We start from the raw sequence: 16,999 nt of genomic DNA, 5'->3' as shown, positions 1-16,999 counted from the left end.
CCGGTTGGATTTTTGTGGTTTATTAGTGTGTGATATTGAGCTGCTTATGCAATTGTAATGTTTTCTAACTGACTGAGTAAATAAATGTATATTCTTTTACCAAGAAACCTTGAGTCAGTGTTTGTTTGAATCACTGTATTTGTTGGTCCTTTGTGTAACTTGTTCTACTGCTCACTTAAACTCTTGAGATAAGTCTGGCTGCTCAGCCATCGCTACCACTTTACTGTGTAGCACAGGCTTGTACCAAAGGTGAAATTGTGCCTACACTTGTAGTCCTCATTGCCTGTAGTGTTCCCAAAGGGTTCTGCAGGTGATTCTGCCTAACAAGGGATCATGGGAGTCATAGCCCAAAGCATCCAGACAGCTGCAGGTTGCAGAGCCCTGCTCTATGTTGTCAGTTTGTTGTGTTCTCATTCAATGTTCCCCCTCCTCCCCTGCTTCGACGGCCTGATCCTCTTCCCCTTCGCCCTCTGATAAGCGCCCTGCACGGGATTGCTCCACTCGGGGCCTGGTCTGCAGAAGCATTTCATAATGGCGCAATCCCATAGGAACCCACTCTGTGAACCAGGCCCTATGTCTTTTCATCATATTGCCAGCATTCCTGTAGGGGGCGCTCTGCCTCTTGTGTAACCAATGCAATAAATAAGGAAGTGGCAGGCGGCCATGTCTCCCAGCAATCGAAGCGATTTAGGGGTGCCCTTGGATGCTTCTCCCAGGCCTGTTTCAGGGTTCACCCTCTGCTGTCTTCTGCAGGGGGGCTGGTCTCCTGCCTGATGGGAGTCTGTGCCCCTAGGCAAGACCCGTGGACCATAGAGAGTTCAGTAGAGGGCGAGGAGAAGCTCTGTATCAGTGAGCCCTCAGCATTTGCCATTAGAGTGCCAGGAGGTCCACAGTGCTGGTGCCCACTGCAAGGAAGGAGGAATGCTGGCTGGATTGCCCTGCTGGCAGCGCCTAGAAGGACACACTGGCATGCCTGTGCCCACTGCATGGAAGGAGGAATGCTGGCGGGAGTGCCCTGCTGGCAGCGCCTAGAAGGGCACACTGGCATGCCTGTGACCGGTGAATAGATGGAGGAATGCTGGCAGTGCCTAGAAGGACACACTGGCATGCCTGTGCACACTGCATGGACGGAGGAATGCTGGCAGGAGTGCCCTGCTGGCAGCGCTTAGAAGGACACACTGTCATGCCTGTGCTCAGGGAATGGATGGAGGAATGCTAGTGGGAGTGCCCCGCTGGCAGCGCCTAGAAGTACACACTGGCATACCTTTGCCCACTGCATGGACGGAGGAATGCTGGCGGGAGTGCCCTGCTGGCAGAGCTTACAAAGACATACTGGCATGCCTGTGCCCAGTGAATGGATGGAGGAATGCTGGCGGGAGTGCCCTGCTGGCAACACTTAGAAGGACACACTGGCTGGCATGCCTGTGCCCACTGCATGGACGGAGGAATGCTGGCGGGAGTGCCCTGCTGGCAGAGCTTAGAAAGACATACTGGCATGCCTGTGCCCAGTGAATGGATGGAGGAATGCTGGCGGGAGTGCCCTGCTGGCAACACTTAGAAGGACACACTGGCTGGGATGCCTGTGCCCAGTGAATGGATGGAGGAATGCTGGCGGGAGTGCCCTGCTGGCAGCGGCTAGAAGGACACACTGGCATGCCTGTGCCCACTGCATGGAAGGAGGAATGCTGGCAGTGCCTAGAAGGACACACTGGCATGCCTGTGCACACTGCATGGACGGAGGAATGCTGGCGGGAGTGCCCTGCTGGCAGCGCCCAGAAGGACACACTGGCATGCCTGTGCCCACTGCATGGAAGGAGGAATGCTGGCAGTGCCTAGAAGGACACACTGGCATGCCTGTGCACACTGCATGGCGGAGGAATGCTGGCGGGAGTGCCCTGCTGGCAGCGCCTAGAAGGACTCACTGGCATGCCTGTGCCCACTGCATGGAAGGAGGAATGCTGGCAGCGCCTAGAAGGACTCACTGGCATGCCTGTGCCCACTGCATGGAAGGAGGAATGCTGGCAGCGCCTAGAAGGACACACTGGCATGCCTGTGCCCACTGCATGGAAGGAGGAATGCTGGCAGCGCCTAGAAGGACACACTGGCATGCCTGTGCCCACTGCATGGCAGGAGGAATGCTAGCAGCGCCCAGAAGGACACACTGGCATGCCTGTGCCCACTGCATGGAAGGAGGAATGCTGGCAGTGCCTAGAAGGACACACAGCAGTGCACACTGCATGGCGGAGGAATGCTGGCGGGAGTGCCCTGCTGGCAGCGCCTAGAAGGACTCACTGGCATGCCTGTGCCCACTGCATGGAAGGAGGAATACTGGCAGTGCCTAGAAGGACACACTGGCATGCCTGTCCACACTGCATGGAAGGAGGAATGCTGGCAGCGCCTAGAAGGACACACTGGCATGCCTGTGCCCACTGCATGGAAGGAGGAATGCTGGCAGCGCCTAGAAGGACTCACTGGCATGCCTGTGCCCACTGCATGGAAGGAGGAATGCTGGCAGCGCCTAGAAGGACTCATTGGCATGCCTGTGCCCACTGCATGGAAGGAGGAATGCTGGCAGTGCCTAGAAGGACACACTGGCATGCCTGTGCCCACTGCATGGAAGGAGGAATGCTGTCGGGAGTGCCCTGCTGGCAGCGCTTAGAAGGACACACTGGCATGCCTGTGCCCACTGCATGGAAGGAGGAATGCTGGCAGCGCTTAGAAGGACACACTGGCATGCCTGTGCCCACTGCATGGAAGGAGGAATGCTGGCAGCGCCTAGAAGGACACACTGGCATGCCTGTGCCCACTGCATGGAAGGAGGAATGCTGGCAGCGCCTAGAAGGACACACTGGCATGCCTGTGCCCACTGCATGGAAGGAGGAATGCTGGCTGCGCCTAGAAGGACACACTGGCATGCCTGTGCCTACTGCATGGAAGGAGGAATGCTGGCAGCGCCTAGAAGGACACACTGGCATGCCTGTGCCCACTGCATGGAAGGAGGAATGCTGGCAGCGCCTAGAAGGACACACTGACATGCCTGTGACCACTGCATGGAAGGAGGAATGCTGGCAGCGCCTAGAAGGACACACTGGCATGCCTGTGCCCACTGCATGGAAGGAGGAATGCTGGCAGCGCCTAGAAGGACTCACTGGCATGCCTGTGCCCACTGCATGGAAGGAGGAATGCTGGCAGCGCCTAGAAGGACACACTGGCATGCCTGTGCCCACTGCATGGAAGGAGGAATGCTGGCAGCGCCTAGAAGGACTCACTGGCATGCCCGTGCCCACTGCATGGAAGGAGGAATGCTGGCAGCGCCTAGAAGGACACACTGGCATGCCCGTGCCCACTGCATGGAAGGAGGAATGCTGGCAGCGCCTAGAAGGACACACTGGCATGCCTGTGCCCACTGCATGGAAGGAGGAATGCTGGCAGCGCCTAGAAGGACACACTGGCATGCCTGTGCCCACTGCATGGAAGGAGGAATGCTGGCAGCGCCTAGAAGGACTCACTGGCATGCCCGTGCCCACTGCATGGAAGGAGGAATGCTGGCAGTGCCTAGAAGGACACACTGGCATGACTGTGCCCACTGCATGGAAGGAGGAATGCTGGCAGCGCCTAGAAGCGCCTAGAAGGACACACTGGCATGCCTGTGCACACTGCATGGCGGAGGAATGCTGGCGGGAGTGCCCTGCTGGCAGCGCCTAGAAGGACTCACTGGCATGCCTGTGCCCACTGCATGGAAGGAGGAATGCTGGCAGTGCCTAGAAGGACACACTGGCATGCCTGTGCCCACTGCATGGAAGGAGGAATGCTGGCAGCGCCTAGAAGGACTCACTGGCATGCCCGTGCCCACTGCATGGAAGGAGGAATGCTGGCAGTGCCTAGAAGGACACACTGGCATGCCTGTGCCCACTGCATGGAAGGAGGAATGCTGGCAGCGCCTAGAAGGACTCACTGGCATGCCCGTGCCCACTGCATGGAAGGAGGAATGCTGGCAGCGCCTAGAAGGACACACTGGCATGCCTGTGCACACTGCATGGAAGGAGGAATGCTGGCGGGAGTGCCCTGCTGGCAGCGCCTAGAAGGACTCACTGGCATGCCTGTGCCCACTGCATGGAAGGAGGAATGCTGGCAGTGCCTAGAAGGACACACTGGCATGCCTGTGCCCACTGCATGGAAGGAGGAATGCTGGCAGCGCCTAGAAGGACTCACTGGCATGCCCGTGCCCACTGCATGGAAGGAGGAATGCTGGCAGTGCCTAGAAGGACACACTGGCATGCTTGTGCCCACTGCATGGAAGGAGGAATGCTGGCAGCGCCTAGAAGGACTCACTGGCATGCCCGTGCCCACTGCATGGAAGGAGGAATGCTGGCAGTGCCTAGAAGGACACACTGGCATGCCTGTGCCCACTGCATGGAAGGAGGAATGCTGGCAGTGCCTAGAAGGACTCACTGGCATGCCCGTGCCCACTGCATGGAAGGAGGAATGCTGGCAGTGCCTAGAAGGACACACTGGCATGCCTGTGCCCACTGCATGGAAGGAGGAATGCTGTCGGGAGTGCCCTGCTGGCAGCGCTTAGAAGGACACACTGGCATGCCTGTGCCCAGTGAATGGATGGAGGTCTGCTGGCTGGACTGCCCTGCTGGCACACAGGCATGTCTCTCAATGTGCCCCTGAGAGCTTCTGCTTCCTGGGTTTCAAGGTCACAGTGCCGGAGCTGGAAACGCACCTGTCTTTCCCCGTTTCACCCCTAAACAGGTCATCAAAGGTCTTCATCTTTCCGGGGGACACGACATAGGCCGCCACGTTGGGGAAGGGGCCGGTGGTGTGCTGGATCACGCGCAGCAGACCCCCCTTGCTCCCTTCCTGCAGCTTGTTGGGGGGTCCCCAGAAGATGAGGGTGGTCTCCTGGGTCTTGTTCAGAAACTCCTGGGGTCTCCGCAGGACCCTGTATACACTCGAGTGGGCCACCACTCGAAAGGTGGTCTTGCTGCCAACGTCCTTCTCGTAGCCGGTGGTGGGCGCATCGTTCATGCGGACCGTGCACTCAGAGTCATCAATCGTTGCCCCCAAGTGGCTGCCAATCAGGTGGCTGGAGCTGGTGATGACCACGCAACGCTGGCAGTGCAAATGCAGGGTCTGCAAGAAAAACATGCGAAGCATTAAAGTCGCTGCTGGAGAAGGCACGAGCTCCCTGCACCTGCCCATGTGGCTCCACTGCACCACTATACAATGCACCAGTTTCTCCAGTGTGCACCACTCGCCTGCTACCAGTGGTGTAGCCCTGACCCCACTCCACGATGCAGGCCCTGGACACATGGCTCCTGTGCCACGCAGTGTACCCGGCCCCCTCCCCATGGTGCCCAGGTGACTGGTCTCCATGTCACGTCCTGGACTCCAACAGAACGCCAATGTTCCTCCTCTCTTCTGTGTTGCAGGTTCTCACAAAGGACACATCAATCGCCTCTGTTTTATATCGAATGCTTTCGTGTATTTCTCTTTCTCATTAAATCTTCATACACTAAAAATATATTTTAAATCAATGGAATAATATTTCATAATTCTTATCACACTACATAATTATACAGAAGACTCCAAAGTGGACGGACACAGCTGGTGTGCAACACATGGAAGCACAATTTCCTGCCACCATTACAAATGCACTCATTCACTAAATGCACAGCATATGACTCAGTTCCACGTCACATCACTACCCAACATGAACGTGTTTCACTCCTTCACGCTCCAGCTTTAAAATGCAGTTTGGCCTGGAAATTCATCAGGGGACACCAATGGTCGATGCCACTATTTCAAGAACAGGTTACACGTACACTAGCATCCTAATTGTAGCAGAGAAGGGATCTGATTTCCTCTTCTTTTTCCCGTTCTGTCTTCACCCTTCCACTATTCTTTCTTCGTTCTTATTCCACTCCTGAGTCTGCAATACCAAATAGGGAATTACCCTAAAAATCCACGGATTCGGTTTTAGGCATTACGAGTTAATTCACAACAGAGGTGTAATTCCTCAAATGTTTCAGTGCAGCACCACTCTTAACCTCTCACTCACCACCTAATGTCAGAAGCTTTCCAAGTTCTACATTTTCTTTTTTCATATTTTCTTTCTTATTTTCTTTTTGTGAAGTATCTTCTACTGACTGGAAAACTCCCCGTCTGTAGAAAAAATTCAAAACATGTACCGCAATCTTTGCACAAGTCAATGTACACCTTCAGTCACACTCTTCCTTCATTATTGTTACTCACTAATCCTACAAAGGGCCCTCCCTTTATATCGACCTATCACAAAGGGCTTCACCCCTCGACTGCACGCTACTATGTGTTGCTCCAGTGGTGGCTTTACCCTTATATTTTAGGAGTGCATTCATGTGTCATTCTTAAGTGCTTCTACACATAGGCGTCGCAGTCTATATGGCTTCTTAGCAGCTCAATCGCAAGCAGCTGGGAATCCGATTTTTTACAGCAAGTGCTGCATTAAGCACTTCCAAAAACCGTCATGGTTCCATGTTGCCATTTCACTTTGGACACGTCCGAACACGCCCTATTTAGCGATTTCAAACCCAGAGTAACCAGAAGCATGCAGGCACTCTGGTAAACTTGTCTTCTTATACACTCACGACTAATGAAAAGAGAGCACTTGAAAAAGGCCTTGGGTTTGTAACAACTAACTTACATAATAAGTTTGGATTTAGGCAAGAATTTAAAGAACTTATGAGAAAGATACATCTTAAAAAATATTTCTCTGAGAACGAAGGGGGAGACTCTGGAAAAGACAGTGGACTGCGGAGAAAATCTACCTATATGCCACCTTTACAAATTAGAACTGCTGAAGCTAAAGTATTTGAGAATATGGTACTTAGTGAGATAGAGGAGTTGGAAAATAGAGAAGAAAAGAACGTTTGCTATCAGAACATGTCCAAAATTGAAAAAGGCGCATTAAATTCACTCCTTAACAATGACTCTATTATCATACGGAAAACAGACAAAGGAGGGGCGACAGTGATACAGGATAGAGATGCCTACATCGAAGAATGTAACAAACACCTGAGTGAAAGCAGTAGCTACCTGATCCTGGATAGAGACCCCACAGAGGGCCTCAGTCATTTGATAAATGAAAAAGTAGAGAAAGCCCTAGAGAGAGGGTGGATCTCATCGAAAGAAGCAGATTTTCTAAAAACAGATAAAACGAGAATCCCTCAGTTCTACACTATGCCAAAAATCCATAAAACTATGGAGAAGCCACCAGGACCGCCCATAGTATCAGGCTTGGAATCTGTCCTGGAACCCTTATCGAAATTTGCCGACCATTTTCTACAGCCATTAGTAAAAAATATGGCATTTTATGTAAAAGACACAATGCATATTATTAAGGAAATGGAGGGTATGACTTTTGACTCACAAAAAGAAATACTCCTGAGTTTGGATGTGGTGGTGTTATACACCAGTATTCCTCAAGACTTATCTCTGGAAGTGGTGGGAGAATGCTTGAGATCATTAGAACTAGAGACCAACACACCAATATCATTCATCATGTGGTGTGCCAAGATGGTTTTAAAGGAGAACTACTTCCACTTTAACAGGAAGTTTTTTCAGAAACTCCAGGGTACAGCAATGGGGGCTACTTTAGCCCCAAGTATAGCTAACCTTTACATGGAGTTCTTCAAAGAGAAATATATCGACAGGGATACCAACCCTCATAGAAAACACCTACTGAAGTGGTGTTGTAATATAGTCGACATACTGATTGTATAGTCTGGTAACGAGGAAGAAATTGAACATTTCTGTGAGTGGATAAACAATCAAGATAAACACCTGAAGTTTACCCACACTTTGAATCGGAAAGAATTAAAATATTTGGATCTTACTATTTGATCAGACGACATAAACAAAACTCTATATGTAAGTCCCTTTCATAAACCAACGGATAGAAATGCGTTGTTGCATTTTAAAAGCTTTCATCCAAAGCATACAAGGGACAATCTTCCTCTAGGACAATTTCTGAGATTAAAGCGGAATAGTAGTAGACCTCAGGATTATAAGCGTGAAGCATTGGTATTGAAAGACAAACTTCATGAAAGAGGATATCCCGACAAGTTAACAACAAGGGTGATGAAGAGAGCCAAATACAATAATTGGGAGGCATTGCTCAATAGTGAGGAAAAACAGTAAACAGAGAAAAGTGACAAAATTGTGTTTGTTAACACTTACAGTCATTTGTCCTACCAGATTCAAAAGATTATACACAAGAATTGGAAAATCTTGGAAAAGGGGAAACAACCATTGGAGAGGCCGCTTAGAGCAATCAAACTGAGTCAAATTGTACGGGACCAGATCATGAGGAATAATGTGGTCCAGAAACCGAAGAAACAACAAAAATTAACTGAAAGTTGGGGTATGCCCAGTGCTAAGGGACATGTCCCTTGTGGACATTGTGCCTGTTGTAAACAGACAAAAAGGGGCACGGAAGTGGATTTAGGTCTGAAGCGACCCTGGATACAATGAACTCAGACAAATTGTAATTTGCCAAAGGTGGTCTATGGGGTTTGGTGTCTGTGTGGGAAATTATATGTTGGAAAGACAGAAAGAAAGGTGAAAACAAGAATTACAGAGCATGAGAGTTGTTTCAAAAATCTTACTCAAGGAGCATCTCTGGTAGATCATTTTATAGAATTAATTCATAAAGCAGAGGATTTACATTGGACAGTTCTGTACCAAGTCCGAGGAGGAGGAGAACTGAATCTGAACAAAAGGAAATTGCTGACAAAAGAAAGTGGAATGATTTTCCTCACACAGAGTGCTATCAGGGGCCTCAATGAACGTTCAGAAGAATAGCTGAATTATGCATCGAGGCGTTTTTGAAAAATGAATTTCCCCCAAAATCCAGCATCTTAGAAAATCAGCCTCATTAGAAGAATATGGGTGTAACAGTTGGAGAGTAGCATTATTCAAATATGGGAGCTTTGCCCTGCAAGCAAGAAAAAACCATGAGGTTTTGTAATAATTAGAACTAGAAGTACCACAATTCCTAGGGGCAAAATGTTGAGGAAAGGACCACCCCTTTGGAAAGTATAAACCTGTGCTAATGTCTGGTGGGCAGGAACAGTTAGGGAGCTCTCATGGAGAAAACCAGCACGATCGCGTACATGCTGAATAACACAGAAGATAAGAGGGCGAGGTACACTTTGTGCAGATGATAGGGTTAAAGTGGGAGAAAACGTGGAATAAGAAGCTGGCAACTCCTATTATTACTGTTTTAGGACACGAGGGTGCAGCAAACAACTCATTATAGAAAGAGAGGGCGAGGTCGAGGGAACACGCCCGTGTGTTTGGAAGAAAAGTGTCGAGATACTCATGTGCATTGTGCTCAACACACCGAAGGTAAGCATATGTATGCTCATATCTGAAATATGAAACTAACAGCGTCAGGGATGTTGTTTCACTAAAATGCCAGGCGTAGCGGAAGTGACATCACATGACCCTTGACCTCTAATGACATCACAAGAAGTGATGTAATTTGACCCCCATCCTGAAGTGACATCACGGGAAGCGATGGAACACGACTGTTTACCCCTTGACAAAACAGGAAGTGGCATCACATAGCATTGCTTCTAAGTACACTTTGGAAATTATGGTTACAATACTACTGTAACGTGATATACATTTCATACAAGAATGGATCACCATATGTATCAGCAGAAAAAAACATGCTATAACTGCAACTTGCGAAAGGCAAAATACATAGTGCGAAATGGATGCATTTTCTACTCTAAATGCTTTTTGGAGGATTTTGTCTGCATTGTGAATTTGAGGTGTTTAGGAACAGACTAAATCAGTGACTCACCCCCTGAAGTGTGCCTGAAATAAACCTTTAATGAGTCTAGCAATTATTGTATAGAATTCCAGACAGACTAACAGCTCAAATAGCCACATGGCATTGGCGACAGCCCAGGAGCTTCAATTTGTAAAAAAAAAAAAAAAAAGTTTTTTCATTCTTTTTTTTTAGGGGTAGCAAGGGAGACCACAGGGCTAGCAAGGGAGACCTCAGGGGTCGCAAGTGTGACCCCTGGCGACCCCTAAATGACGTCCCTGGCTGTACACGCTGTTACAGCGTGTAGAACAGTGTAGCATCATCTAGCAAAGCGGCGGCAGTTGCGAAAGCAATTGAAGGCTGTGATTAAGGAAGAGAAATTATTTGTAAGTTAATTGCTTTTCCGTCCGCTAAATGGGGCGTGTTCAGAGGTGTCCAAAGTGAAATGGCAACATGGAACCATGACAGTTTTTGGAAGTGCGTAATGCAGCACTTGCTGTGAAAAATCGGATTCCCAGCTGCTTGCGATTGAGCTGCTAAGAAGCCATATAGAGTGCGACGCCTATGAGTAGAAGCACTTAAGAATGACACATGAATGCACTCCTAAAATATAAGGGTAAAGCCACCACTGGAGCAACACATAGTAGCGTGCAGTCGAGGGGTGAAGCCCTTTGTGATAGATCGATATAAAGGGAGGGCCCTTTGTAGGATTAGTGAGTAACAATAATGAAGGAAGAGTGTGACTTAAGGTGTACATTGACTTGTGCAAAGATTGCGGTACATGTTTTTAATTCTTTCTATAGACGGTGTCGGAATAGAAATAATATTATGCCTCCTATTGTAATAGTTGTATGTGTATTGGCCTACGCCAAGTTGTCTAAACATCTTGCGCGAACAAACTCCACGGCAAGGTCTTGACCTCAGAGAAATCAATGTAAGCCGCCATCTTGGATTAAGCCGCCATTTTAGGTTCTCTTGTTATGCAGAAGTCACCCTGAACATCAAAATGGAGGCCAAATGACATGCCGAATAAGATTCTGGTCGTTGTGACCTCCGTACACACGAATAATTAATATTCCTGCAGGCCACATGTCGGGGTCGCGAACAGAGACCTTGGGCCTCATTACGACCCAGGCGGTAAGTTACCGCCTGGGCCGTGACTTTACCACCATGGCGTAAACTACGTTTACGCCATGGTGGTTGGCGGACTTACCGCCCCATTCCGAGGTTGGCGGGGCGGTAAGTCCCCAATCCCCATTTACCCTTCCCCATTCCCATTTTTGCCCCATAGGGCATAATGGGAGTGGGGAAGGCGTTAATTACGCCACCGTAAATTACGGTGGCGTAATTAACTCCATGGTCCCTTAGCGCCATGGATTTTAACACCTGCTAAAAGCAGGTGTTAAATCCGCCATAGCGCTAAGGGACCTCGTACTCAGGCGGTAAGGGTCGGCGCTGTTTACGCCGCCGTAAAACCCTTACCGCCTGAGTCGTAATGAGGCCCCTTGTCCTATTGTTGACCTATATGTAAATGTACTACTTATATCAGCGAAACTAATCAAAATGCATATATTAAAGGTTGACCTGGCAAGGAACCCTAAGACTAGTATTATATTTCTCAGAATGGTTAACCCGCAAGAGGGTTGGCCAAAGGCTGGACAAAATTGTATGAAAAGCCTGGGTATTCCAATGTGCGGTCTCTCACTGAACACATCAAACCCTTGTTGAAGTTTGTTATGTTATACTGAGAGCCGAATAGCTATCCGTTTGTTAATTGGCTTGGTAACTGTTGTAGCTTGAAATAAAGCACTTGTATGTTTCTTTGTAACCTGTGTTGGTGTGTTTCCTTTCGGGCTTCCCGGCCTCATATTATTTTTCTGTTTTCACAGCTGGCGCCCGAATAGGGACCCTCAAGATTGATGCCGGATCATTGAAGGTTGACGCAGGCTATCGAACCGGGATCGGACAGTGTGATACTGCGGGCCCGACAGAACGAGACGCGGTACCTCGGCAGCGCTGCACGATCCGATCCTTGGACGATAGTCGTGTGGTCTGACACGGCATCTTGACGAGGGTCCATTTTTGAGGCGGGCAGATTTGTCGAAACCACCAAACACAAGGTAAAATTCGTTAGGTAAGTTCTTTGGTAAACCGTACGGTCCTCCTTAGGTTTGGTCAGGTGTAGTTGTGACCCGACTCTTAATTTAACCCTGACAATTTGAATTTGGCGTATTGTATCTGCAGACACAATTATTGACCAGGTAACACCAATTTTTTGTGAAATGCCTGGGAAATTGTCTAGCTGCTTTAGGGCACTGTTCCGCAGCGACAATCTTTGGAATTTAGCCGCCCGGCACCACAGGAGGGGTCACCGACGTGTACTATGTACTGTAAGCATGGCATTGGAAGTATAGTATTTAATGATATTTGGTACAGACAAACCAGACATGCCCCCGAATTTCAGTGGCCAATCAATGGTAGTTTTGAGATCCCCCGTATTGAATACCTAGAATCGGTCTTGTTAAAGAAGAAGGCCAGACCTGCAGCATTTGATGTTTTGCAGAATTGGAAAAAAGAAGCGTTGCCGCAGGTCAAGAGTATGGATAGGGCTTTCTCACTCGGTACCCAGAAATTCTCTATCCCTCTAGAGATTTTCATGTTTCCGAGGAATTTATTGATAAATTGTTAAACGAACGCAGGCCTGGTGCCTCTGCGCCACCTCCGTATGATCCTCTCCCTGGTGCTCTGCCCATTCCTGCTGTTATTCCTGCTGTTATTCCTGTTCCCCCTGTACAACCTATTGCCCCTATTCCTCCAGCTGTTGTTCCTCCACCTACGCTACCACCTCTTCCCCCTGCGCCGATAGTAATACCTCCATTGAATCTGCCCGCACCTCCGCTCCCGAGTGGTTCTGTACCGACTGAAGTTGATCAGGGTGCGGGGTCAAAGATTGTCACTCAAAATACTGTCTCTGCAGAAAAGAAACGGGAATTATTTGCATGGGCTAAGCATTGTATGGAGAGAGGTGATCAAGCTGATGTTTTCTCCACATTATCAAATATGGGCAATTTTCCCGAGAAAAATGTTTTTATTGAAGGTTTGGGGACTTATTTATGTGTAATGTGGGGTAGATTACATAATGCGGATCTCCCACAAGGGTTGAGGGATCTGAATACTTTAGCGCTTTCGAGGGACACTGAGGAGAAAGTACATGGTCATGTTCAGAGGTTATTAGAGTATAGGAGGGATGAGGATGATGAAGACGACAGTATGTATGTACCGAAACGGTTCCTTCCGTGTTGTAAATCAGCATCTGAGGAAGTACGAATCTGTACCAAAGATGCGATTCGATGGATCTCGGATTCATCGATACTGCCACATGAAGTGTATGACACGTATAGTGTATAGTCAGTATACAGTAGAAATTCAGAGGAAGGTGATTCAGGTAATGGTGCAGTACCTGCAGGATGAATGTGTAAGGAAGAAGGTTAGTTGTCCTACAGAGTTATTGGGTATTTGTAAGAGGGCTTTTTCGCCCGACACTTCTTCGACTGCCTTAGCGCTCGACCTGGCTCTGTTGCTTAGTAAGCGATCGGAATTACCTATATGTCAGTTGCCAATGAGAGAGGTTCCTCCGACATTTGTCCCAAAGGTTGAGATTCCCGCTAACGTTGGGACAGGTGCACCCGCTGTGGACAGTCCTGCACATTATGTATCACAATTTGTTCACGTCCCGTTTTCGCGACAGGAAGTGAACACTATTAGACAATCAATTCCTGATATTAGGAAAAATCTGACAGGATTCTACAAAGAGATAGAGTCCGTCTTACAGTCCTCTGTGTTCACCCTAAGTGATATTGACTTGCTATTCCCTATACTCCTGCCCGTAGATTTATGGAAGCAGGTCCGAACAATAGATGATGTGCGTGGGTTGGGAGATACGTGGGCTAACATAACTAGGCTTGATGGGGAAAGACCGGCTGGTGAGAAACCACCTCAGGTAATACTCACTTTGCCTGATAGGATTGTTGCAAAATTGAAAACCATAATTCCTGAGAAAAGAATTATTTGGTACAAGCTTACGGCCTGTGTTCAAGGAAAATCTGAAGGTGCCACCGAATTCTGTAATCGATTCGAACAGGTATTCTCTGACTTCAGTGGACAGGACTTGGGCACAGAGTCTGGGAAAAGGTTGTTTGTGGACAAATTTGTGCGTGGATTGCTGCCTGACATCCAGTCACAGATTATGTCCTCTGAGAGCGCTTGGCAGGCAAAATCCCAATCTGAGGTTTTGCACATGGCTCAGTATTATGAGAACCGTGTCAATAATGAAAAAGATAGAGTCGAGAAGAGGAAAGGAGTTTTGAAGACTAAAGTATTGTTACAGCAAATTGTTAGAAATCCCAGAGGAGGTAAGTCACAGACCAGAGGTCAGTATGTTCCGCAAGGGAACGTCCCCTTGGGTCCTGTGAATATTAATCAATGTGCCTATTGCCGCCAGGAAGGTCATTGGCGTGCACAGTGCCCCGTCCTTCGACAGAGGTCAAACAACACATTTGGGAGTATGGGTAGACAACCTAGAGGTCGCCCCGGAGTGGGGGGCCCTGATAGAGGTCAGTTCTCACAAGATCCTCAGCAACCTTTTTCACTGGATAGTCAGACTTCGAGTGTGGACACAAGAAACATATTTGATCACCCTTCTGCTGCCTACCTTTCTGAAGAGCTTCCTTTCGATGACATCTTGTTTCGTTAGGATTGCCCGAAGCAGGGTTTGGAACCTTCACCTATTCCCGTTAGTCAAAAAGGTCCCTACGTTGAACTGTTAGTGGGGAATAGGAAACATCAGTTCTTGATAGACACTGGAGCACAGAAGTGCTCCATTGATCATTCTCGGGTTCCAAACATTCCACTGTCAGGGCAAACTAATGTTTCTGTAGGGTTTTCTGGCATACCAGTTGCTTGTCCGGTTTCTTCGCCGGTGCCTGTTTCTTTGGGTCCCTTTACGGACCACTGTCCATTCCTCTTGACTTCAAACTGTGGAGAGAATTTGCTGGGGTTAAATCTGTTGACGAAATTAAATGCAGTAATTCATTGTTCCTCTGACGGAGTGCGACTGACGATTTCACCACAGCAACTTCCCAGTTCTCAGTTTCTGACTCGACCATTGCCTCCTGAGTTTAGCGTTGTCCCGGAATGTTTGTGGGCGGTTGACGACAATGATGTCGGGGTATTACAGGTTGAACCCGTTAAAATAGTTTTGAAACATGGAGTTAAACTACCACGCATTCCGCAATATAAAATATCAGTTGAAGGCGAGCGTGCTTTGAAGTGCATTGTTTCCGATTTTGTGCATCGAGGAGTGATCGAAGAGATTGCAGGTAGTTTATGTAACAGCCCGATTTTACCCGTGTACAAGAAAGGCGACAATGCAATCCCATTCCGTTTCATAATTGATCTACGCGCTATTAATAAAGTTGTCGCCCCACAATTTCCAATTGTGCCTGATGTGACAACGATACTAACGATGATCCCTGCTACAGCTACTCACTTTAGTGTTGTGGATCGGAAGAATGCTCTCTTCCGTATTCCTATACACAAGGATAGTAGATATTTGTTCGCGTTCACCTTGGGGGGACGTTCGTTCACATTTACTCATGCACCTCAAGGTTATACTGAAAGTCCAAGCATTTATAGTAGGGCTTTGAAAGAGCAGCTTGACACCCTTGAATTGCCATCTACTTGTACACTGCTTCAGTATGTCGATGACTTGCTTTTAGCTGCAGATTCTGAAAGTGCTTGTAAAGAAGGCACTGTATTGTTGCTTATTCATTTGGCTGAACATGGTCATAAAGCTTTGCTTAAATAATTTCAATATTGTTGTCAGGAGGTCACCTATTTAGGCTATCTCCTGTCAAAGGAGGGGAGAAGATTGACACCTGAAAGAATAAAACACATTTCTGGCATGTCTGTCCCAAATACACAGAAGGAAGTCAGAGCCTTAATAGGTATGGCTTCTTACTGTAGGTTGTGGATCCCAAACTTCTCACTAGTGATAAAACCGATGTTGGCCTTGACGAAGAAGGGCATTTCTTTGCCACTGCTATGGAAGTCAGAACATCAACGATCATTTGATCTTCTCAAAACCGCATTATGCTCTGCACCGGTTCTGGGTACTCCAAATTCCAATAAGGCCTTTGTGTTGTGTGTGCATGAATGTGATGGATGTGCTTTGGCTGTGTTAACACAGGAACACGGAGGGAAGAATAGACCGTGCGGCTACTACTCTTCCGCCCTTGATCCTGTCGCATGCGCTTTGCCAAGATGTTTGAGAGCCGCCGCTGCTGCCGCATCTGTAAAACAGAGTGAGGGAATGGTCCTAGGCCACGACTTAATTTTGATGGTACCTCACTCTGTAGATGTCCTGTTGAATAAAACCCAAACACAGCACCTCACCTCTGCACGGCTGACGATGTATGAATTGACTTTGTTTGCCCCTCACATTCAAATTAACAGGTGTTGTGTTCTTATTCTTAATCCGGCTGAACTCCTACCTTTCCCGCAAAATACTGTTTGCGGTGACGAAGAATCACATGACTGCCTGTATACTACTGAACAGGAAACGAAGGGCAGTATAGACCTTATAGATACTCCTTTGGATAATGCAGAAGGGGAGCTGTTTTGTGATGGCTCCTGCTTCAAACTTCCGGATGGTACATCTACAGCTGCTTATGCAGTCACTACATTGAGTACGGTTGTTGAAACTAAGAGAATTCCGCATAACTCAGCGCAGGCCGCAGAGATTATAGCGTTGACCCGAGCTTGTGAACTCTTCGAAGGGCGTACAGTAAATATATATACTGATAGCCAGTATGCCTTTGGGGTGGCTCACAACTTTGGGAGGCTCTGGTCGGAAAGAAGGTTCCTAACCTCACATGGGACCAAGATTCAGCATGGCCCCCTGATAGTGCAATTGCTCTCGGCACTCGCGCTCCCTAGTCAGTTAGCGATCATGAAATGTGCAGCGCATCGTAAGGTCATAGATGATGTGGGGAAAGGGAACGCTTTTGCTGACCGGATAGCCAGGCAAACGGCCACAGACCTTGGCACAGACATGTATGCTCTATGGGAAACAAGAGATGCCTATGTAATGGATGAGGGTATTGGGTCTGTACGAGA

General features: G+C 48.3%; 1 protein-coding gene across 6 annotated transcripts in view; it reads right to left on the bottom strand.

Annotated features, from left to right (window-relative positions):
- The window catches only part of ST6GALNAC6 (ST6 N-acetylgalactosaminide alpha-2,6-sialyltransferase 6), a 182,309-nt gene that overhangs the window by 57,876 nt on the left and 107,434 nt on the right, over positions 1-16,999 (bottom strand). For all 6 annotated transcript variants that reach the window (XM_069609110.1, XM_069609115.1, XM_069609112.1 and 3 more), the window contains exon 4: positions 4,730-5,139. In XM_069609110.1, coding sequence (XP_069465211.1) covers positions 4,730-5,139 — 410 coding nt within the window. The remainder of the gene's footprint in view (positions 1-4,729; positions 5,140-16,999) is intronic.

Source organism: Ambystoma mexicanum, chromosome 8 (genome assembly GCF_040938575.1).
Source record: "Ambystoma mexicanum isolate Mex_15411 chromosome 8, UKY_AmexF1_1, whole genome shotgun sequence".
NCBI lineage: Eukaryota > Metazoa > Chordata > Amphibia > Caudata > Ambystomatidae > Ambystoma > Ambystoma mexicanum.
Note: the sequence above shows the minus strand (reverse complement) of the source record. Positions and strands in the feature narration are given on the sequence as shown.